The sequence below is a fragment of the Pinus tabuliformis genome, chromosome 3_1 (genome assembly GCF_031772625.1).
Source record: "Pinus tabuliformis cultivar Carrire ecotype Pingquan chromosome 3_1, CPIR1, whole genome shotgun sequence".
Lineage (NCBI taxonomy): Eukaryota > Viridiplantae > Streptophyta > Pinopsida > Pinales > Pinaceae > Pinus > Pinus tabuliformis.
This window is the reverse complement of record NC_142301.1, coordinates 814,943-840,097: the sequence shown is the minus strand read 5'-3', so window position 1 is coordinate 840,097 and position 25,155 is coordinate 814,943. Positions and strand designations below refer to the sequence as shown.

General features: G+C 37.1%; 1 protein-coding gene across 1 annotated transcript in view; it reads right to left on the bottom strand.

Moving 5' to 3' along the window:
- Positions 1 to 25,155, bottom strand: part of LOC149185472 (UDP-glycosyltransferase 85A8-like) — a 38,409-nt gene extending 13,254 nt beyond the window's left edge. Inside the window, exon 1 of the mRNA XM_089412415.1 lies at positions 24,510 to 25,155. Within this exon, the coding sequence (XP_089268541.1) occupies positions 24,510 to 25,053 (544 nt within the window). The 5' untranslated portion in view covers positions 25,054 to 25,155. The remainder of the gene's footprint in view (positions 1 to 24,509) is intronic.

Sequence of the window (25,155 nt, the reverse complement as noted above, 5' to 3'; positions counted from 1 at the left end):
CCTCGAAACCATATATGTTTGGTCGATTGCAAAAGACACAGTAATATCTTTTCACATTTTTATTTGAACCTAAACCAATGCTTAATGGAAATAATTCCATCATTTTCACATGATTTGATTCGATGCTTAACAGAAATAATTCCATCGTTTTCACATGATTTGATTCGATTAAAGTCCTTGGCATCATGATCGACATGAAAAAAATAGGCTTTTAGTTACATTAACAAAATAACAATTTTCGATTGGGTTTAAAACTCGGGGAATACTATAACGATCATGTTATACACTCATATATTTATTAACTTTTATCAATTTATATAATTAGATTATAAAGTTCTATGAAAATTGGTGATCCCTTTGAAAATTGGTCAACTCTCTAGATGAGCAAATTTCATCGGCAACATGGACAAATGTTAGAAAAATGAAATGATAACAATTTTTTTTTCTAAATTAAAATAAAAAAGACTTTAATGGTTAATTCTCGAGGTGAGCAAATTTCATCGGCAACATGGGACAAATGTTAGGAAAATGAAATGATAACAAATTTTTAATCTTTTTCTAAATTAAAATAAAAAAGACTTTAATCATTTATAAATTTAAGCATTATAACTTGCCATGCTCAATGCAAAAGTAATAGTGGTCAATAGGCAAATGGTTGAAGAGTCCTACCTAGCTAGGGACTAATAACACAGAGAAACTACCTGAAATGACATGCCATATGAGGGATATTGCAAAGAAAATAAAATGCAAATAAAACATTATATATATATATATATATAAGAGAGGTAAGTGTTTTGAGGTGTATTATAGATTGATACCTATCAACATTTCACAAACATTTTATTTATATAACTGCACTAATATATATATATAATACACGTCAAAACACTTACCTCACGCTACATATTTCAAAAAACGCATAAAAACTATCTAAATTAAATTATTATAATTATTAATTGTAAAAACAATTATTATAATTATTAATTGTAAAAACAATTAATATATGATTTAAACAATATTCTTAACCATGGAGATTCATCTCACTTTAACATAGAAATTCTTAACATGTAAATAGCTTTTGATACACTATCATGGCTTATCAATACCACATGCCAAATATGACACATTGATATGACGTTTTCCTTTATTAATTAATTTGATATATATATATATATATATATATATATATATATATATATATATAATTTGGAGATAAATATCAATCATCAATCTATGAGTAAAAATATGAATGTTCTAGCATATTCTCTCAAGATTAAATCTCTACCAACCACCTAATAATTACATATAATTGAATTAAAATTTTGGAAGGCCTATTTTGAAATAGACATGCCTATTGGCATACATAAATGTTGGTAAACATCCATAGGCATCATTCCATGATAAACATCCAAACACTTAAGATACATTTCAAGTTGCCAAAACTTAAAAAATTAGTTAAATTATAACTTTATATAAATTATTACTATATTAATTATAAAAAGAATTAATACACAAATTAAACATTTATGCATTAAAAAAACATGTAACAAAATTATCAACCATGGAGATTTACCCTCACTCATGAGATTCTTAATTTTAAATAGACTTTGTCACAATACCATTGCTTATCAATACCACATACCCAAAAAACTTATAATCATTTTACTTATCAATACCACATACCCAAAAAACTTATAATCATTTTACTTGACACGTGCTCATATGACGGTTTTTTAATTAATCAATTTATTTAAAAATGAAAAAAATGAATAACTATTTTGGAGATAAATATCAACCTTTGATCTGTGTATACAACTAAAAATATTCTAAAATATTCCATAGATATTAAATCCATAACAACCATATACCATATACTGAATAATTATTGATAATTAAATTAAAATTTTAGAAGTCTTGTTCCAAAATAAACACACCTATCCATGTAATAAATGCAAAGAGGTATGTCATAGCCATCACCTAAAATGATCTCTAATCATGCAAGCAAGTAATTGAGTGCACATTTTATTATTAAAAGCTACAATGAACATTTAATCAACCATCCCCTTATTCAAGCATTGTTGGGAATCTTTTTGACGCGTCAAGATCTTGGATATGATGGTGAGATTTAGTGTTTTTTTATTATTATTTATATGTGGAGTTTTAGCAATGAAGAAATAAGAAATTGATCTTATTCTAATATTTTAGGTAGTTGCTAGGGTTTTATTTAAGGTATATGGTTCTTAGTGATTTTGGTGAGGATATTCTATGGTATCATTTTGTGGAAGGCATTTACTCTAGTTGTGTAGTCATGTATTATTGTTTGTAAGAATGTCCACAAGCCAAACATAGCAATGACTTGTGACTTAGCAAGCATTGAGACATGTCTTTCGCAGTGGGAGCGTTTACCCTTCTAGCCTTATCAAAATGGGTCAATCATGTCCCTTGGAGTTGAACCTAGTGTCCTTCTAGTCTCATCAGAATGGGCTAAACATGTATCTCAGAATTGAACCCAGGTAGATGGAAGAACAAAAATTTCTCCCAATAACTTGAGTTGCTAAGACAAAACAAACTAAAATGTTGTTATGTACTTAGTTCTTTCCTTTAGAGACCTAACATCGATGGTTCAACAAATTTCATCTCAACATTATAATTTGAAATAACTACCTCTAGTCCTAGGATTTAAAGGTGGAGAAAACATTGATGTATCAAGAGAGTTTGGGATCTTAAATTGACTTTGAGAATTTTTTTTTCTTGTTCTATACATATTATTTCCTCTTTAATACTCTTCTTTTGATATTGCAATTTCTTTGTTTTTTTTGGTGACTTCTCACCTCTTTCTTTAGATATTTATGTAGCATTGATTAAATTTGTATTTTATTGCTATTTTCACCTAGCATATTAGTGATTTTATTACCAACACCTTAATTTCTATAATCATAGAAATACAAATATTTTTGGCTCATTATATGTTTGCATCTCAAAATATTTGATCCCTCTTGATGCTTGGGTGCCACCTGCTACTAAAGGAATACCATTGTTTCACCCTCTACTAGAGGAATACCGAGGTGTCAATCAATCCTCTTCATTCTTTTGTCTTGATCTGAATGGGAAAATTGGTTTTTCTGTGCTAAATTCCTTTTCAGAATATGTTAAAAGTGCTTAAGGATTCATGAGGTTAATTGCAAGTTTAAACATGAGTTTTTGAGTGCTTTTATGTAAATTTTATGTGAAAATTAACATAAACAAATGACTGAATAACATCATATAACAGACATAAACATCACCAAAAATAGTATCACAACAGCACGTGATGAAGGAATTCACCCCTCCTTGGCTACGTCTCCTTTGTTCAGCTTCTAATGGCTTGACCCTCTCTATTATGCTCAAAAGTGTGAATACATCAATTTACAATGCTCAAAAAGCTCTGAAACATGTTCCAATGGCTCTAGAATGCCCAAAAATGCATGTGTAGCTTTTTTCTGCTCTTGATTTGGTCAAAAACTGAAGAAGTTATGGCTTCCACAAGTATTTCTGCTAATCGCACCTCAAATTCCCCAAAATTCGACACCATCCTACAAATTCGCTCCAAATCACTCTAACGGAGCAATAATTCCACCAAATTTCGGTCGAAATTGTCTGACATGTTAATTAGCCTCCAATTCCTTATATCCAAAATTCGTGGCTATATGGGGGCCACGTGCCCGGGGCTAAGGCCAACGACCAGGCCTCCGCTCAATTTTCTAGTGGTCGTATCGGTGGCATGTGCCCAAGGGCTGGCCCCCATGGGTTGGCCCTTTCCCCGAATTGGCGCGCCCATACAATTAAATATATGTCGAAACCATTATATGTTAAGACTTATGGCATGACATATTGGTATGTGGCTTGTCTCATTGCTTGGAGGTCGTGGGTTCGACCCCCGCTGTTGCTGCCCAGACCTTGACCCAAAATTTTGGTGGGCCCTCGATTGCCACGTGGCAACCTCTAGCTGGGCCACGTGTCAGCCCGTGGTTGACCACCAACTAGCCAACCAAAAACCGCCAAATTGCACCCAATGAGAATGTGCCACTTGGCACAACGTGATTTTCCAAAGGCCATTGACCAGTCAAACAACCACATAGACTTACATAGTCAGTGACACGTGACTGCTGACTGGGCTACCACATTTTACAAAAATTCATCTATTTGGGAAAGTGAATAGAACATGATTATGGAAGCATACAATGTCCATTTCATGCGAAATGAGTTGTGCCAGATTCAAGATGCCATGAAATACGTGGTCATTTAGGTTCCACACTGATACAACAACTTTGAATTTTGAGCTAATTTTTTAGCACATGATCATTCCTCCCCACTGAAAGCCTTTTGGACTCCAAAAGATCACTTTCAGTTGTCCAACAGGTGCATATACAGTTCCCTCAGCTTTCCAATATTGATCCATTTGGCTTTCGAAGGATTTGTTCATTTGATCCCCACTCGAAGGTAATCCACATTTCCTCGTTTTGAATACCTTGTTCTTCAGTCAAGAATGGTGTCTTATTGTAGTTCATCAAGGTATTCATGTGAAAAATCCTGAGTGGAAGGAATTTGGACATTTTCTCCTTGATCATCTATCAAAGGAGGCTCATACAACCTTAAGTTCTCAACATTAACAACAACATAAATTTTCATATATGAAGGCAAATCCAACCTTAAGGCATTGTTACCAATCTTTTCCATAGTTTTGAATGGACCATATATAATTGGTTTTAGATTTATACCTTCTCCTTGGAGCCTCTCTTTGCTAATGTGAAGAAAACCTTCATCACCAAATTGGAACTTGTGATCTACACTATGCTTGTTGTTCCTCTCTAGCTATTCTTGAACTCTTTGGTGTACCAATTGAATTTGTTCAATGAACTTTCTTGCTTTGTCTATGTCATTATGACCATCAATAGAAACATCCTTTCTAAAAATTAAATCCAAAGGAGACTTAGGAAAGTATCCCAAACATGCTTCAAATGGCAATGTTTGAGTTGGAGAGTGCTTGGCCCAGTTGTAAGCATGTTGAATGTCGTGCAAATGTTTATTCCACAAATTAGGATACTTGCTGCAATACCCACGAAGAAGATGTATCACTGTCCTGTTCACCACCTCTGTTTGACCATCTGTTTGTGGATGAAATGTTGTACTCTTTTTCAATTTTGTGTCCATGAATCCCCACAAGATTGACCAAAAGTTCCCAACAAAGCGAGAATCTCAATCACTAACAATAGATGTGGGTAATCCAAAATGCACCCACACATTCTGAAAGAATAACTGAGTAGTTTGTTCAGCTGTAATTTTCTTTTTACATGGCATCAAAATACACATTTTTTTGAACCTATCCACATCTATATACAAATAATCATGACCTCTTTTGACAATCAAATACCTCCTACAAAATCCATAGAAACACTCTCCCATGGTTGTGAAGGAACCAGAAGTGGTGTGTACAATCCTAACTTCCTATTGCTAGGCTTACTAACTGCACTCTTTGAACAACCTTTAATAAAATGTGACAGACTTTCAAGAATACGAGGTCAATAACAATACCTATGTCGATGTGCCACCATCTTACTTACACCGAAATGACCAGCAATAAGAGAAGTGTGTGCCTCTTTTATGATGTTGACTCTTTCTCCCTGTGGAATACAAAGCTTTCCAAAATGGTACAACAAGTTATCATGCAAATGATAATTCAATTCCTCTACTTGGTTACCTTGACTCAAGATTGCATAAACATCATGAAAGTCATTGTTTAATGCATATTTCTCAATATAACTTTCATGAAAAACATAATTATGCTTGAGTAAAGTCGCTGCACTAATAATAGGCCTAAAAATCATATTAGAAACTTTATTGTAGATACCTTTCTTATACCTTATTACCAAGTGGAATTGTTGAAGAAAACCCATCCATCGGAAGTGCCTTGATTGCTGCAACTTAGATTGAGAATGCAAGTATTGCAATGGCTTATAAGTAGTGTGAATGATTGTTTCCTTACCCATCAAGTAGTGTTTCCACTTTTTCACACATTGCACAAATGCATACAATTCCTTGTCATATGTAGAATAATTAATCGCTGCACCACTGAAAGTTTCTGAATGAAAAAAGATAGGCTTACCATGTTGCATGAGGATTGCACCCATGGCGTAGTCACTAGCATCCATATGGATCTCAAATGACTATGTCCAGTCTGGAAGTGCAAGTACTAGAGTTGAACTGATCTTTTCCTTCAATGAATCAAAGGCATTTTGATGTTTTCCTTCCCACTGAAAAACCTTTTTCACACTAGTCAATGCATGCAAAGGAGCTAATATAGAGGAAAAGTTAGCAATGAATTTCCTCCAATATTGGGCTGCTCCCAAAAAACTTCTTACCTCAGTAACTGTCATAGCCCTTGGTCAATTCAAAATGACATCAACCTTGTAAGGATCTATTTTCAAATCACATCCTTGTAGGAATTTACAAGGTAAGTTCCTCAGAAAGAATACCAAAAGGACACCACTCACAACCAGATCACAGATAAATACACCAGTATTTTTGACGTGGTTAAAACCCTCAAAGAGGGAAACAGTCCACGGCCTGCGCCAACGTGGCTACTACATGCAATTTATTAATCAAGAATGAAAATTTACATAAGCTTCTCTCATGCACGGATTACCCGAACAATGACCCTCCATGCGCTTTAAATAGAACTCATGGACCAATCGGGTGTCAAGCCACGGATCAAGTGTCGGTAATACCGAGGAGAGAATGAACCGTTGGATCACTACATATCGTGACCGTCAGATTGTAAGTTACAAAATGTACAACGGTAAAGAAACACACTTTACCGAACTCTATACCTAACTCTAAACTACACCAAGTTGTACTTAACTATTTCCTATGTGTCGGAATATCCTAACATCCCCCCTTAAGAACAACTTGGGATAGGATTGAAGGATTTACAAATATGACACAATAGGAGAAGGAAGGAGGCACTAGAGCCTATCCCCCCTTAGTGACAACTTCCTGAACTCCAAGCATATATCGAAGTTTAGTGAACTTCGCCTCTGTGAGAGCCTTTGTGAAGATGTCTGCAACCTGATCATCTGTTGAACAATATTGCACTTCAAGAACATGGTCATGAATGAGATTTCCGATGAAGTGCATGTGTAGTTCAATGTGTTTGCTGCGCTGATGCTGGACTGGATCTTTGCATAGATGAATGGCACTTTAATTATCACACCAAAGTGTGGTTGGATGCTGCTGCTCAAAGCCAAACTCTGATAGGATCTGACGAAGCCACAAGGCTTCCTTACTAGCTTCCACGGCATCACGATACTCTACTTCTGCTGACGAAAGGGAAATGGCAGCCTATTTCTTACAAGCCCATGTAATAGGTCCTGAACCAAGAGTGAAGACATAACCGACAGTAGACTTCCGATCATCAGCGTCACCAACCCAATCAGAATCAGTGAAACCAACTAATAGAGGAGATGTTTTGGCACTGTAATGAATCCCAAACTGTACTGTACCTTGAACATAACGAAGTATTCTTTTAGCTGCTTTCCAATGACTTTCACGGGGGTTTTGCATAAAATGAGCAACAAGGCCAACAACAAAAGAAAGGTCAGGACAAGTATGGGTTAAATACAAGAGTTTTCCTACAAGTTGACGGTATAAGGTATCATCAACTTCAGGAGAAGTACAAGAGACTGAAAGTTTGACTCCAGACTGAAAGGGAGAAGGGGCTGGCTTACAGTCTTCCATGTGAAAATGACGAAGAATATCACAAGCATACTTGGACTAGGAAAGGAAAATACCCTCCTTGGATTGTAAGACTTGAAGACCGAGAAAATAGTGTAAGTGTCCTAAGTCTGTCATTTCAAATTTATTTTTAAGGCTGGAATTCACATGGTTTATAAGGTTGGGATCACTACCAGTAAGAATAAGATCATCAACATAAAGAACAAGGATGATAAGAGAGTTTCCCACTTTCTTGGTGTAGACAGTATTGTCAGAATAACACCTAGAAAAGCCAGATTCTAAAAGAAAGCTATCCATTTTGGCATACCAAGCCCGAGGAGCTTGCTTGAGACCATAAAGGGATTTCTTAAGTCGACAAAAAAGGCTGGAGTCTGTTTGTATGAAGCCAATGGGTTGTTCCATATAGATTTCTTCCTGCAAGTCCCCATGCAAGAAGGCAGATTTAACATCCATCTGATGGACTTCCCATTTTAAAGAGGCAGCAAGGGAAAGAACAAGGCAGATAGAGTTCATTTTGGCAACAAGGGAGAAGGTTTTAGTGTAGTCAATGCCTTCAACCTGTGAAAAGCCCTTAGCAACAAGACGAGCTTTATGTTTATCAACTTTCCCATCTGGTCCATACTTGGTTCTGTAAACCCATTTACATCTAACAAGTTTGCATCCCTTTGGTAGAGGAACAAGATCCCATGTATCATTTGCTAACAATGAATGATATTCTTCATTCATAGCTGCTTACCAATGTGGATGGCCTGAAGCCTCTGCAAAAGTGTCAGGATCATGATTTACTGGAGCTTGAGCCAGTAAGGAAGAGGCTCTTTCAAACTGAGAACGTGTACGTCGTTGATCTGTAGGATCACCGGCAACATCACCTGCTGCATCCCGCGTAGCACGGACCCATCTTGGAAGTTGAGGATCCTGAGAAGGTGGGGGAGGATTATCATCCTCACTTTCATCATCTGAAGAAGAAATGTTTTCAAAAGTAGAAGAGATAGGAAGAGGTGGCACATCCGCCGGACTAGGCTCGCAGGCCAATTTATTTTCATCAAATTTTACATCTCTTCTAATGATAACATTTTTGGACTTAAATGGAATAAGTCTATAACCTTTTACATCTTCAGAATATCCAACAAAAGTAAATTTCTCACTCTTAGGTTCTAAAGCTTTATGCTTTTCATCTGGAATATGGGCCCATTCTTCACTTCCAAACACACGAAAGTGACTTACATCTAGTTTAATGGAACTCCAAGCTTCTTCTGGAGTGATATTCTTTAGAACCTTAGTAGGCGTGCGATTGATTATATAATTTGCACAATTAATTGCTTCGGCCCAAAAACTAAGACTGAGTCCTTTAGATTGCAACATACAATTAGCCATTTCCTTTAAGGTGTGATTTTTCCTTTCAGCTACACCATTTTGTTGTGGAGTGTATGGAACAATATGTTGCATTTGAATTCCATTTTCGGTGCAAAAGTTGATGAATGTGTTTTTAACATATTCTCCACCATTATCAGTTCTTAGCTTAAGAATTTGATGTCCAGATTGTTTTTCAGCAAAGGCTTTGAAGGCCAAAAATGTGTTAAATACTTCGCTCTTGAGTTTTAAGAAGTATACCCAAGTGCGTCTGGAGAAATAATCAATGAAAGTTAAGAAATACTTGCAGCCAGAGAATGAAGCAACAGGAAGTGGACCACATAAATCACTGTGCACAAGCTGTAAAGGGGCTGAGGCGTGCCAAGAGGCACGTTTGTCAAAATTGTCTCGATGATGTTTTCCGAGTACACATCCGGAACAAACACCATCTCTGCAAGATACCATAGGAAGACCTGTCACCATATTTTCCTTACATAGATGCTGAAGGGAGCGATAGTTTAAGTGACCAAATCGCTCATGCCAAAGTTTGCTCACTTCATCATTATGAGCAACAAATACTGAGGGAAGATTTGATGACCCAAAGTTGTGAAACTTATACAACCTTGTGGAATCATCAGCAATACCAGTAGCTAGAATCTATTTAGGATCTCTTAGATCCTTGATTACAACATCATGAGGTGAAAATTCAACAATTTTACCTTCACCTGAATGAGTTATCTGATATACAGATAGAAGGTTGCAGGATAAGATTGGAACACATAATACATCATTAAACTGACCATTGTCTAGATGAACAGTTCCAGTCCCGACAACATTAAGAGATCTATCATCACCAACATATATATTTTTGGTGTTACAATCATTTAAAGAAGAAAACATGGCTTGGTTTTTGGCCATGTGATAAGAGGCTCCAAAATCAATGAGCCACTCATGAGAAGGAGAGGAAGAAGATACATTTAATGCATAACCAGACTGAGATGATTGACAACGACATGTAGAAAGTGCCATTCCGGAAGTTGAAGTTGAAGTATGCTCCACATGGATGTTATGTTTCTTCATTGCGGCTTCCAAGGCTTCCATCTTCTTAAAGCATTTAGATTCTAAGTGGCCATCTCGATTACAAAAGTTACAATGTCTATCAGTCTTCTTCCATTTTCTTTTATTGGTCTTATCATTTTGCTGAAATGATCTTTCATTTTGAGGCTGAGTTGGTTTAAGACCATTCTTGTTAGGATATGACTTCTTAGGATTCTTTGAATTTGGTTGCTGCTGGGCGGCTAACACTTTCGTGGAAGAGTTTCCAAGATTAAGAAGACCAAGGTGTAAGAGTTTTTCTTGTTCTCTTATTAAAGAATCACAAAAAGAGTCAAAGGAAGGGGCCTTGTAGTCTTTTCCTTGACAAATGAAAGCTTCCCTTGTAGAATGGAAGGTGGAAACAAATACAGAGTAGGCTGGTCCCAACTTAGTAAGGATGGAATAAACAAGGTTACTATCTTCTTTCTTAACCTTAACACCTTCCAAAAGATATCTAAGGGTCTTGAATTTGGACAAGAAATCTTCAATGCAAGAAAAATTATTAGGATCCAATGTAAGCAACTCATTTTCAAGTTGATGGGCTCTAATTTCATTTTTAATCCCAAAAATTTTAGTGAGTTTTTCCAATGCTTCATGAGGAGTCTCAAGTTCTGCAATATGGAATCTAAGATCAGGAGAAATAGACATCCCTATCAAACCACGTGCTTGATCTTGTCTATTTTCCCATTTTGCAGCCTTGTCTTCATCTTTTGGTTTCTTCTCTTGGTCTGTGGCTATTCTGTAGAGACCTTTACTTCTAAGTAAATCTTCCATATAGGTTATCCATTGGAAGTAGTTAGTGCTGTCAAGAATGACTTGGCATGGACTTTCCATTTTAAAAAAAAAAATGAAGCTAAAGATGCTAAAAGTAAGTGTTCCAATGGATAGATCTCGAAAAATTAGGCTGTTTTAAAAAAAAACGGCTTTGAAAAAGGCTTCCGGATGAAGAAGTTATGGCTTTTGAAAAAAAAATTGTTGAAGTTGCCGGCAAAGTGCGCGAATGTGCGGGAATGAAAAATTCCGCCCCCACAAAATGGAGACTTGAACCCAAGACCTCTACTCTCTTAAAATAGCTTTGAACCAATTGATCTATACAAAAAATTTGAGAGAGAGAGGGAGAGACAAAGAGAGAGAGAGAGGGGGGGGCCTTGGTTTGCGTGCTTGCCTTGAGAAAGCTCTTTTTCCCTACAAAGCACAAAACACAAAACCCAACACGAATATGCAAAGAAAAACGAACCTTGCGGCTCGAAGTTAGCTTTAGCCAAAAAACTAGATATATTAAAAAAATGAACCTTGCGGCTCAAAGTTAGCTTTAGCCGAAAAACTAAATATTTTTCTCAATGTTTCTGATTTTCCGAGATCACACTAAGGTGCAGGGAAAAGAGCATACACATGAGAAAAATCCTTCCTTTCTGTTTCTGATTTGCCCAGATCGCACAGAGTCGCAGGGCAAAGAGCATACGCAGAAATGAAAGGTATAGATCCGGTTAAAAAAAAGATAAATAAACCGAAACCGAAATAAGCAGAGAAAAAATAACAGTAAACTGCAAATAAACATTGTATACCTCCTGATCTGAAAAATGACGCAGCTAGGGCTACCGGAAACCTTTTCGCGTGAAACGAAAGGGGTTCCTCACTGGAACAGATGCTCCGAACGCAACAGAGCAGTCCTCTCGGCCCGAAAGCAGTCAGAAACAACAGATCTAGGAAACGACAGTCGGATGCAGTTCTACCGGCTTCAGATTTGGATCACCAACGGACGCGGCCCTCAAATAGCTCTGATACCATGTAGGAATTTACAGGGTAAGTTCCTAAGAAAGAACATCAAAATGACACCGCTCACAACCAGATCACAAATCAATACACCAATATTTTTGACGTGGTTAAAACCCTCAAAGAGGGAAACAGTCCACGGCCTGCGCCAATGTGGCTACTACAGGAAAATTATTAATAAAGAATGAAAATTTACATAAGCTTCTCTCATGCACGGATTACCCGACCAATGACCCTCTGTGCGCTTTAAATAGAACTCATGGACCAATCGGGTGTCAAGCCACGGATCAAGTGTCGGTAATACCGAGGAGAGAATGAACCGTCGGATCACTACATATCGTGACCGTCGGATTGTAAGTTACAAAATGTACAACGGTAAAGAAACACACTTTACCTAACTCTATACCTAACTCTAAACTAGACCAAGTTGTACTTAACTATTTCCTATGTGTCGGAATATCCTAACACTCCTCCAACAATATGACCCAAGTAAACAAAAAAGTTTTTCCAAACTCACACATTCACATCTTTAAATACAATTATTCTTTCTTTAAGATATCAAGTACTTTTCTCACATGCATGAAATGTTCATGACGAGACTTATCGAAAACTAAGATGTCATCTAAGTAGACTATAACATACACATCAAGAAAATGCCTCAACACATCATTCATCACATGCATGAAGGTATCTGGATCATTACATTAACTAAAAGGCATAACTAGCCATTCAAACAAACCTTGTTTTGTTTTGAATGTTGTCTTCCAAATGTCTCCTTCAACAATTCTAATTTGATGGTAACCACTCCTTAAGTCCAACTTAGTAAAATACTTTGCATCTTTGAATTGATCAAGTAAATCATCTATTCTAGGCAGTGGGTAACGGTTCTTTACCATAATCTTGTTCAATGCACAGAATTCCACACACATGTGCCATGTTCCATCCTGCTTTGGCACCAAAAAATAGGTGACCCACATGGCGAAGAACTTGGCCTGATGATCCCTTTATCCAACAACTCTTGAATTTTCTTTTTAATTTCTACACTTTCCATCACTGACATCATATACATTCCAATGTTAGGAAGAGGACTATCTTGCTACAACTGTATCTCATGTTGGATTCCTCTCTTGGGAGGTAATCCTTTTGGTTCCTGAAACATCTCACCATATTGGTTAACAACATCAACCAATTCAGATTTCAATCTTGAATCACAACCTTGAAAAGCTTCATTATCAATATCATTATTGGGTTTGATCATTAGAAGCACAAAATTCTTGCTAGAATTCGCTAGTCTTTTCATGTGCCCTGCATTAACAAGTGAAAGATTTCGTTTCTTTTTATGAGCTCTCACAATATATTCTACTCCATTTTTGAACATGTTGTAGCTCTGATCCAAAAATATAAGAGAATAGAAATAAACCCAAGAATAACAAGATCAAATATAGATAAATGATTCTTTATTATCAAAACCCTTATGGTAGGGCAACACCATACATTCACTCCTTAAGGAAGGAGAACACTCCACAAGCCATATGCATGTTCATACAATAATACTTCTCTTCATATCTCTCCATGTGGAGTCTCTAGCCTCTATATAGGCCTCATACATACAATACCATGCATCATTACCATGGTTCTCTCATACCATCAACTAATACCATGGGCCCATTACATTATTATTAACTACTTGTGGTCCCTTACATGACATGGGTTAACCACCTTATTTATTACTATGGCCCATCCCATTATTACATTATTACCTTGGGTACCTCCCTTGGTACCCCATATTATCCCCCCTAGGTATATAACATTCCACCCCCCTAAGCATGTTTCGTCCCCGAAACATGGGAAGAACACAAATAATAAGATCTATTCAAAAGAGTAGTCCATTGATACCATGCACGTGCATCTAGCCATCCAAGAGAAAGGTGAACCCTCGATCTCGCTGGTGCCTCGCTCACTTGAGATGGAAGTTTACCGTGGCAGCTCTTCTGTGTTGATGTGTAGTAGGTGGATCGTCTCACCTTTCTATCCATCATGTGAATACTTGGTTTCCATGATGGTTGTCTTGCGGGGTGATGTGGGTGATGATATGTTGAAGTTTTAACCCACGATGGATTTTTCTTGACTTCACCCTGCTGTGGTGCCTGTTGTGGTGTCATCTTTTTCAATATGACTTCAACCACTGAGCCCTCCTCGGATGTATCATCACCTGTAACCTTTTCTTCTGCAGCCTCTGTTTGTGTTTGATTGTCGATCATCAAAGGCTCATCATCTGATATGTCATTCCCTTGAACATCTTCTGCTTCAGCCTCCATGTGATCTACCTATTTATGGATGGAAATATCTTGTAATGTAATTTTCTTCTTTTTATACCATAGCTTCAGGAATTTCTTCTGCACATTAATATTGATAGTACCCACGGATTCCATCCAAGGATATCCCAAAACAACATCCATATTATCCATCTCTGAAGCATAAAAATCACCATGCAACACATATTTATCCATAGAAATCTTCAAATCCTTATACACTTGAACATCCTCATTATCAACTTGTGCCGTTTCAATGTGTTTTGCTGGAACTTGCAATCTTTTTGCCAAATTAACACTTATAAGATTTTGCTTGCAACTAGGATTTATAGTCACAACGATTTTCTCCTTCTGAATCAATCCATGAACCTGCAATAAAGATATACCAGTAGGAAATAACCCCATATGTTTCTCCTTATCTTGTTTTCTAGCATGAGACCATCTGTCTAAAAGTAATTTTTCAAATTCTTCATCGGGCAGGTTGGAACACTTCTTTTGGTTAAGTAATCCCCACCATGTGGCAGCCTCATCTCTAAAATTCGCCACTGCCCACAATTTCCAATTGTTTTTCCATACTAACTTTTTTTGTTTTATGTATTCTTCAATAGTAAGACCATTATCTTTCCCTGTAAAATATAGCTTCTCCATGAGAACAATTCACTTAATTGGCGAAAATTTGTAATTGTCACAGTTTCGTCAATATTGCTCAGAATCCTTATTATGAACTGTTTTTAGAAATGGAACAATCATTCTGCATCTGCCCATGTGATAGAAATCCTGATCCAGGCACTAGAATTCCAGATCTGCACTGCAACTCTTCCGCCGTTACCAAAATTTTTGCAAAAAAGAGCTGATTTTAAACCAATGATATCTCCCTCATCCGGACTCTGATTTGACTGACTTTTTTTTTTAAATTGGGTATTTTTTTACCAAAGAATCCAGATCCGCAATTATATTTTGCAGATCTTGTACCAGGACGTCTAGATCTGCGCCGCAAAATTTGCTGCCCCGAAAAATTGTCTGGAACCCCACTGATTTTTAGATCAGTGATATCTCATTCATCCGGACTCCGATTCAACCGATTTTTTTTTGAAATCGGTTATTTTTTCACCAGGAATATAGATCTGCAATTATATTTTGCATATCTTGCACCAAAATGTATAGATCTGATCTTCAATTTCGCCACCCAAAAATCCTTGCAAAAATAAAAAAAAAAATTCTCCACGGTTTGCCCAAGAAAGTGCTCTGATACCAATTGTTGTAGCTCTGATCCAAAAATATAAGAGAATAGAAATAAACCCAAGAATAACAAGATCAAATATAGATAAATGATTCTTTATTATCAAAACCCTTATGGTAGGGCAACACCATACATTCACTCCTTAAGGAAGGAGAACACTCCACAAGCCATATGCCTGTTCATACAATAATACTTCTCTTCATATCTCTCCATGTGGAGTCTCTAGCCTCTATATAGGCCTCATACATACAATACCGTGCATCATTACCATGGTTCCCTCATACCATCAACTAATACCATGGGCCCATTACATTATTATTAACTACTTGTGGTCCCTTACATGACATGGGTTAACCACCTTATTTATTACTATGGCCCATCCCATTATTACATTATTACCTTGGGTACCTCCCTTGGTACCCCATATTATCCCCCCTAGGTATATAACACTCACCATATTGGTTAACAACATCAACCAATTCAGATTTCAATCTTGAATCACAACCTTGAAAATCTTAATTATCAATATCATTATTGGGTTTGATCATTAGAAGCACAAAATTCTTGCTAGAATTCACTAGTCTTTTCATGTGCCCTGCATTAACAAGTGAAAGATTTCATTTCTTTTTATGAGCTCTCACAATATATTCTACTCCATCTTTGAACAAATGGTATTTTTTTTCATGTCGATGGATGATAGCCTTTCTGTCATAGAGATACGGGCTACCCAAAACTATACCACATACGTCTAATGGCACAACATCAAGCTCCACTTCATCTATGAAATTTGCAGTAATGGCAAATTTCAGTTTACACTTTTTAGTTACTTGAAATTGTACATTGTCACACACCCATCCAAATGGATATGGCTTATGATGTGGAATGGTTTCTAGGTTTAAACGTTTGACAATGTTTTCAAATATGAGATTAACTTGAGAGCCACTATCAAAAAGAGTATCAATTTTTCTATGTTTTGAGATTACCCTTATGTGAAAAAGTTATATCATCTTCTTTTCATTTGGAGTTTCATTGTGTAAATTTGAAGTACTAGTGCTAGAAATGAATTCTTTTCCTTTCATACCCATGGATGTAATTTTAGTTTCATCACCCAAATCAGATCCTAAATCCTGTTGAGTGGTTACGATTTTCTTTTGTTTTCCCTTGTTGTTGAATTTCTTTGGTTTCATCTCGGGATGAAGCTTCCAACAATGAGATTCATCAATGCTTGCATGTTAATTTCTCTCCTTCCTTCTTAATAGATGCATTTTTCTTTCCCTTCCCTTTGAAACCCTTTTCTTTTCCTTTACCCTTAAACTACTTTTTACTACCCTCTTCTGGAGTATTTTTCCCTCTTGCCTCAAGATGAGTGGCTTGCACACACACCTCATCTAGATTATTGGGATTAAACATAAGGATAGTATGCCTAAGGTAATTGTGTAAACCCCCTATGTACTTCAACAACGTGTCTTGTGATTAAAAATCCACACCTAACATTAGAGACCTTTTCCTAAATTCTTGGGTCTAATCTTGCACATTTTGACCTTTAAGTTGTCTAAAGTTATGCCAATTCATGATGGATTTCTACATATATGCTAGAGGGTAGAATTGTCTTTTAATTGCAGCAATGAAATCGGACCAGGAAATTGAGATCTTATCATGTTTTTTAATCTATTCTTGTGCCTTTGATTCCCACCATACTAGTGTTGCACCCTCTAGCCTTAAGAAAGCTAGCTGAATCTTTATGTCATCATCTTGAAGGTTTTGAATTCTGCAATAGACCTCCAACTAATGAACCCAATTGTCAAGCTTCTCTACATTCACTTCACCATTATACATGGGAAGTTCAAATTTAACATCAAGTTTTAACAGGGGTGATTTACCAGTTCCTTTTGAGGTATGTTGATGAGTATGAGTAAGGGTTGTATTAGTGGAAGAGGGTGAAGATGCATGTGAAGATGAAGATGAATAAAATGGTGGAGAGGGTGGAGGTTTACCTCCATTTCCATTACCTCCTCCTCCTGAAGAACCTTCTCCTTTGGGAGGCTTGGAGTTTTCACCCTACAGTCTGGTATTCCTCTCTTCATAGAGGACCTTCACCATCTCTGTCATATAAAAGAAAGCCTTCCTAAACACTTTCTTATCCTCTATCATGTTTGTAGGCTCTCCTTCATGAGACATGCTCACTGAAGCCTCAACTACAACTTGAGGAAGAATTGGTGGTGGAGCTTGTGGCAACCTTGCACTCCTTCTCCTTGACCCAACTTTAGGGCTTTCAACCAGCTTCACTTCTCCTCTCTTGAGCTTCAACCTTGTAAGCATGGCATTCACTTGCAAACAGTTAAATCCTTTATGCACAAAGAAAACCAAGAGCTCTGATACCAAACTTGATCTGAATGAGAAAATTAGTTTTGTTGTGCTAAATTCCTTATTAGAATATGTTAAAAGTACTTAAGGATTCATGAGGTTAATTTCAAGTTTAAACATGAGTTTTTGAGTGCTTTTATGTAAATTTTATGTGCAAATTAACATAAACAAATGACTGAACAAAAGGATATAACAGACATGAACATCACCAAAAATAATATCACAATAGCATAAGATGAAGGAGATCACCCCTCCTAGGCTACGTCTCCTTGGTCCAACTTCCAATGGCTTGACCCTCTCTATTTTGCTCAAAAGTGTAAATACATTAGTTTACAATGCTTAGAAAGCTCTAAAACCTATTCCAATGGCTCCAAAATGCCCAAAAATGCCCGTGTAGCCTCTTTCTGCTCCTGATTTGGTCAAAAGATGAAGAATTTATGGCTTCCCCAAGTCTTTCTGCTAATTGCACAACAAATTCCCCAAAATCCGACACTATCCTATAAATTCGCCCCAAATCACGCTACGAGAGTGACAATTTTGGTGATTTTCGAGTGAGATTGTCAGACGCTTTAATTAGCCTCCAAGGCCTTATATCTGAAATTCGTGGCTATATTGGGGCCATGTGCCCGAGGATAAGGCTAGCGGCCCGCCTCCACTGGTCGGGCCCCTGCTCCATTCGCTGGTGGTCGTATCGGTGGCGCGTGCCCAAGGGTTATCCCCCATGGGCTAGCCCTTTCCCTGGATTGGTGCGCCCATACAATTTAAATATATGTTGAAACCATTATATGTTAAGACTTATGGCATGACATATTGGTATGTGGCTTGTCTCGTTGCTTGGTGGTTGCGGGTTCGTTCCCTGTTGCTGCTGCCCGGACCTTGACCCAAAATTTTGGTGGCCTCGGGCTACCACGTGGCAGCCTCTGGCTGGGCCACGTGGCAGTCTCTGGCTGGGCCACGTGTTAGCCCGTGGTTGGCCACCAACCAACCAACAAAAAATCGCCAAATTGCACCCAATGAGAATGTGCCACTTGGCACAACGTGATTCACCAAAGGTCATTGACCATTCAAACTACCACATAGACCTACACAATCAGTGCCATGTCAGTTGTACGGACTGCTGACTGGGCTATCACATTTTGCAAAAACTCGCTTGTTTAGGAAAGTGAACAAAACATGATTTTGGGAGCATACGGTGTCTGTTTTGCACAAAATGAGTTGTGGCGAATTCAGGATGAAGAGCACTGCATGGTCGTTCAGGTTCCAAAATGATTCGACAACTTTGAATTTTGAGCTATTTTTTTGAGCACCTGATCACAGCTAGCTACCTGAGATGCTTGTGCAAGTGTTCAAGAGAGTGCATGATAACCATACGATTTTCATGTCATTCCAAGATCATCCATCCTAGTAAAAATTTGACTTGCCAATACAGGTCTACAATGTGCATGTAAAGATTGAGCCTACCCCTTGGGTGTCTTGGATCTCGGATTCAAAAAACCCATTCAGCCAGCACTTCCGTGTTTGAGAGAGTAGTCCTATGAGAGGATGCTTCTCCCTTAGATCAATAGAGTCCTTCCTAAATTTTGGCCAGTGTAAGCTCCCGATACCAAGATGCAAATCCTTCTAACCTATGAAGCATACAAGTGTGGCCTCAATGGACCCATTCTTGATAATAATCAACCCCTATTTGAACCCAATCCTGTTGGCATGGCATGTTGGTCCTACTAGGAAAAGGAATCTAGACAATGAATAGTCTCAATCCCATGTGTGAGAGTTGCAAAGGTGCAAGCCCAAAAAATCTTCAACTTGAACAAAACCTCCAAGTCTCCCTCGAGTGAGAAAGGGACTATATAATTCCACCACCCACAGATTTTTTGCCGAACTTACAACACCAATAGAGTCAATAAACCACTTGAAAATCCACCTTTTGATAGTGCAAAAGCCTGCTGCCAACAAGACTTTGACTCTATTCGTAGACAGGGTGAGTTAGTAACACTGAAAGAAGAAACCAAACAAGATAGGAGGTTGAGGCTCTACCCCAATAATTGCCCAAGGAAAGAAGGAAAAGGAACTAAAAATGAGCAACAACAAATCGACCTATCGGCTACAAGTTCCCCAGGCAAAACATCCCACCACTAGTATCAAGAAACCAAAAAGATGGAACTCCACTCAACATGAGATAACCTCCAGGCAATAAGAGAACCAACACTCATCAGATAGGGTGGAAGACGATAATGGAAATCTTAGAATAGAACTGGGGGAATGGGCTTAACAACTCACTCTAATATTGTCAAACAACAAAAGGGGAAATCTCCACTTTGATAAATCGTCACGAGAGAGTGAGGATAGAAAAAGAAAAGGCCAACACTCTCGTTTATACACCACACAAAACCTCTTGCAGTAATTCCAACTTAATTGAAACAAAGGAAAGGCAGGGATAAACATAATGATACCAGGTAGTCAATGAAGCCACATTGATTAGAGGAGGATATCAGTTGCATGCAGGAAGTAGACCAACTAAGGGGTTGGAAACACCACCTTGTAGACACCTTCCTCTTGCTACATGTTTAAATACCCTAATCACTAGCGGGGTGGACACAACCTACACCACTTGCTTCCCTCTGTATGTAGCCAAGCCTCCAACATTCCATTGTTGTGAATTTAACAAAATGGGTGAAATTGTTGCCTCTCCTGGCATCACACGAATACAACATCTTCCCTCACCAGCCACAACCTATCATCTTCATCTTCCAATGAGGATGAAAAATCTTGCTCAATATCCAATATTCTCATGTGTTATGTGCATTGAACTTGATTGGGGGCGGGCGCCACATCCCCTGACTCATTTTCCAGCTTAGGTGACATCGTCTAGTACACACCCACTGCCACATTTATCACCCCATTCAGAGTAAAATAACATAAAATTTAATTAAATCATAACTTTATTATTATTAAAATAATTAATATATGAGTTAAATACATATACATTTAAAAACCATGTAACAAGTATTTTAAACCATGGAGATTCATACTCATTTTATCATGGAGGTTTGTTATAATACTGTACATTGATTTATCAATACAAAATTGTCCAAAAAAACAATAAATCATTTCACAATGGAAATATTTTATATATTATTTATTTTAATTTCATTTTACAATATTTTTTAATTAAATTGAAAAACAAAAAAGTATAACTACCTTTAAAATAAACTTTAGCTCTCTATCTCTTACTACTATTTAAAATATTTTGTGGAAAAACCATGTTCCAAAATAAACACATCACTCACAATTTTTTATCTTAAATTTAATAGTTTTAGATTGCATTTTATATTTTAAATTTATTTTTTTATAAAGTTTTAAAAATAAATATGAGATTTAAAAAATAATTAAATAAAAATATTTTTTTAAAGAAGTGAAAATTTTTCATATTTTTTATGAATTTAATTAAATATTATTAATTAAATTAATATTAATTTAAATTAAAATTAATTAATAAAAAATTTAAAATAACAATAATAATAAGTTGAGGTGGGGAGACATGTTGCTACCATCCTACTGGCTAGCTCATGGGCTAGCCACACACCCCGTGTTTAATATATGTCATGCAACATACACCATTTGGCATAATGCTCCATCGTCCGACGATATCAAAAGTTAATTCCTACAAAGAGTTTATGTTAATGGGGTTGGCAAGCAGTATGAGCATATCTGGAGGAGTAAATAGAATGTGTACTAGGTAGCAAGGGGAGCCTATCAATTTACGCTCTCACACCAAAGCAACTTTCAGTGGCCGTAGGAGGAAGACATTTGGTTTCAAATCATAATACTATGATCGATAAATCATTATTTGGCAATGTACAAGGTGTGGCTTTGGTGTATCTTCTTAGGAATGGAGGCAATCCAACAACCCGGAGCTTGGGGTTTCTTCTTCTTTAACCTCCATCACGTGAAAGTTGGCATTCTCCTTCTCCTCATCAATTATTTAGGGTGAGAGTTAGCTAAACTTGGGTCTCTTCCTCGAGGATACAAAGAAGAGTTAGCTAATAAAAGTGGTTTCCCTCACCCGTCCTTGTGGATTATAAACAATCCAAGGTTTGTGGGTGGTTTAATGGTAAACGGGTAGGGTTGGAGGTGAAATTTCCATCCACCCTCGGTTCTCAAGTTAAATTTTATCGTTTCCGTCAGTGTCAAATCACTTCTAAGCACCAGTAGTCCGGGGTGGCATCAACAAGCAATTAGAATTTTCTTATCAACTTATATTCGAATAGTCCATCTGTTGACGACTTAGTGTCCTTTGCTTCCCCAGTAGCAACTCAACCAATCTGCACTCTACTCTACTCAAGGTTTTTTAGGATTCTTAACTGGCTAGCATCTTTGCACTATGCGGGGCCCTCAAGGACTCATCAGTGCTCAGAGACCTAGCCCCCTTCAGTCTCGTTATTCTCTTTGAGAAATGACGATCAGTTGAACATAGCTTAACGTGGCAACTTGTTGGTAGTGTTGACTTTCTCTTTCAATTGACATTCATCATGCCCCAACATAGAGCAAGAGTATGTTGAGGTGCTACATATTACCAGGAACGTGAGCGTTCAAGGGTGCAAATGTAGGCTGAGGGTTTGACATCCAGATATGGGGAGCTCATTCCTCAACCGGTTCAAGAGGAAGTTGCCCACACAAAGCATGAACTAGTTGATGAAAGGTGCACTCTCACTGATATAAAGTTTTGACAAAGGTGGAATACTAGATTCCAAATGCAGGACATACTAGAAGCCTCTACAACTAATACAAGTACACTATTGATTTTTATTGACACTTGAAATTTCATGTGAGAAGAGTTTTAGTTAATAAGAATGAAATCAAAAAAAGATATCCCACTTACAGAAGCACATGATGTCAATGGATCAAATACTCGCATGTCGGCATCCCACTTACTCCCCAGACAACAACAAGAATCCCATACTACAACAACCATGGATTTTAGTACCTCTAATTAAATGTCTGTAGTTATCATGTTTTTACTATTTGGATGTTTATGTTGTGTAGTTTTTTAGCTCAAAAATAGTTGTAGAGACCAAATAATTAGTTATAGTATTTTTGTTTTCATGATCCTGACCACGGCTCTTTCTTCTGGAATCAATACAACAATTAAAATTTTGTATTTGGTATAGTTTTTCCAAACCAAAATAAACTCCTGTACAGATAAATATATATCTCTAATCAGAAGAAATAAAACATATTTCCTTATAAAAAAATACTTATTAGGTGAAATTATTCACCAATTCTCGCAAAACGTAAAGTGTCCACGGTTAGATGCATTTTTTCACATCAATGTTCAATTTAAAAATATATTTCTGAAAAAGTCAACCAGCACCATTGTGGTTGATCGTTTTCTCCTTCGGGTTTGAATGTTAGTTGTCACTGGTTAGTCCTTGAGTGTTGAGTGAGAAGAGCAGTTCCGAGGAGGTAGGGTAGGGTTTTTAGGTGAAGCTATGGTCAATTTTTATATTGAAGCTGCTCTCCTATGGCCGAATGAAATGGATGGAATGGTAGGTAACAGTCAACTTCAGCTCATATGATGAGGGATTGAATATCAATGGTTCACTGTGGTCACTGAAAGATGCCTTACCGCAAACTCTGAAAATACCTCTCGTGGCATGTTCAATGCGATGACCGTGCTCTTATATTTCTGGACATCATGGTTGAAAAAATTATCCATCCACTTCGTGGTTTTACATAAGCAACCTTTTTTAACCCATTAAAAACTTGTGTTCTATATATACAATTCAAGTAAATAAGTTTATTTAGATATCTTTTTTATCTCTGCAATGTGGCAATGGCATGGGATTATAGTAATCAGTTTGATGTATTTGATATTAGTTAGTCTTCATGTTTGTTTACTTTCATGTTCGTTATTTTGAAATTAATCTTTTCTCATTTAATTTCACGGTCTTATTTGGCCTCTTTCCAAAGCTGAAAAGGCTGGACTATATAATATTTTGGGTTTACAGAGTTCATTTTTTTTGAAATAATGGCCTCTTTCCAAGGCTGAAGAGGCTGGACTATATAATATTTTGAGTTTACAGAGTTGATTTTTTGAAATAATTTTGGGTTTACAGAGTTCATTTTTTTGAAATAATTTACACAGGAGAACTAATGTTAACATTAATTTGAGCTTATTAATGTCATGTATTATTAAGGTTTATTTGCTATGGTTGCAGATAATTGCATGGAGCTTATTCACAAAACGTATGTCCTACGATGAATCTTTCATGATCGTGGATAAATTATGTAAAATAAAATTCTCAAACATATAATTAAAATGAAAAATAAAACAACGCTGTGCACTTAACGGAAGAAACGATTCAAATTAATACCTAAATAAATGGACACCTAAAATTATTTATAGTTATCCCAGTTTAAATTGAATTTACGGAAACGGAGAAATAAAAAAGAATATGTATGGCATATTTGGGATTTTTTTACAACTTTGCTCTGGTATACTTTTCTATTTATCCAATTCAAAATATTCAGAAATTAAATTCAACGGACTAAATGTTAAAAAGAAAAATCTATACTGGATGTAGACTGCAAAGAGAAAGACATACCATTTACTGGAATATGTCCCTCAGAAGCAAGCAAATTGCTGTAGCATTGAGAAATGGAGGCAGCAGCACATAGAGGCCAGAAGATAACTCTGGGCAATTTCATATTGCTCGCGACTTGCTCCGTGCAGGACATGAAGGCGTCTGTGATTATGAATGTGATGGGTGGAAATGATGGTGATTTGCCATGAGCAGTGGTAAGCAGGTCCTCCAAAGCAGGGCCTAACTTTTGCAGCGAAATTAATAACTCGGTCGTGTTGGAGATGCGGCCATGGTTAGGCGGTAAACCATCAGGAATGGACAGAAAACGAATTCTCCCTCCTTGCTGCTCCAAATCTAGATCGCCTTTGGAAACAGGAGATTTAGGTTTCTTTGAAGTTTCCACCATGCGTTCATGTATCCACTCAGTATTGACGAAAGTGACAAACACTCCCCTAATAGCCAACAGCTGCGCCAATTCCATGAGAGCATTAACATGACCCTGTGCAGGAATTGGCACAATCACTGCGTGCAGAGCATGTTTCCCCTCTTGACTCGTCATATTCATATCAATATTGCCCAGCTTTATTCGTTTCTTTCCCTTAATCCAGCACCACAGTTTCTTGCTCTGGATTTGAGCTGCGAATTATGCACCCACATCTCATTGTCA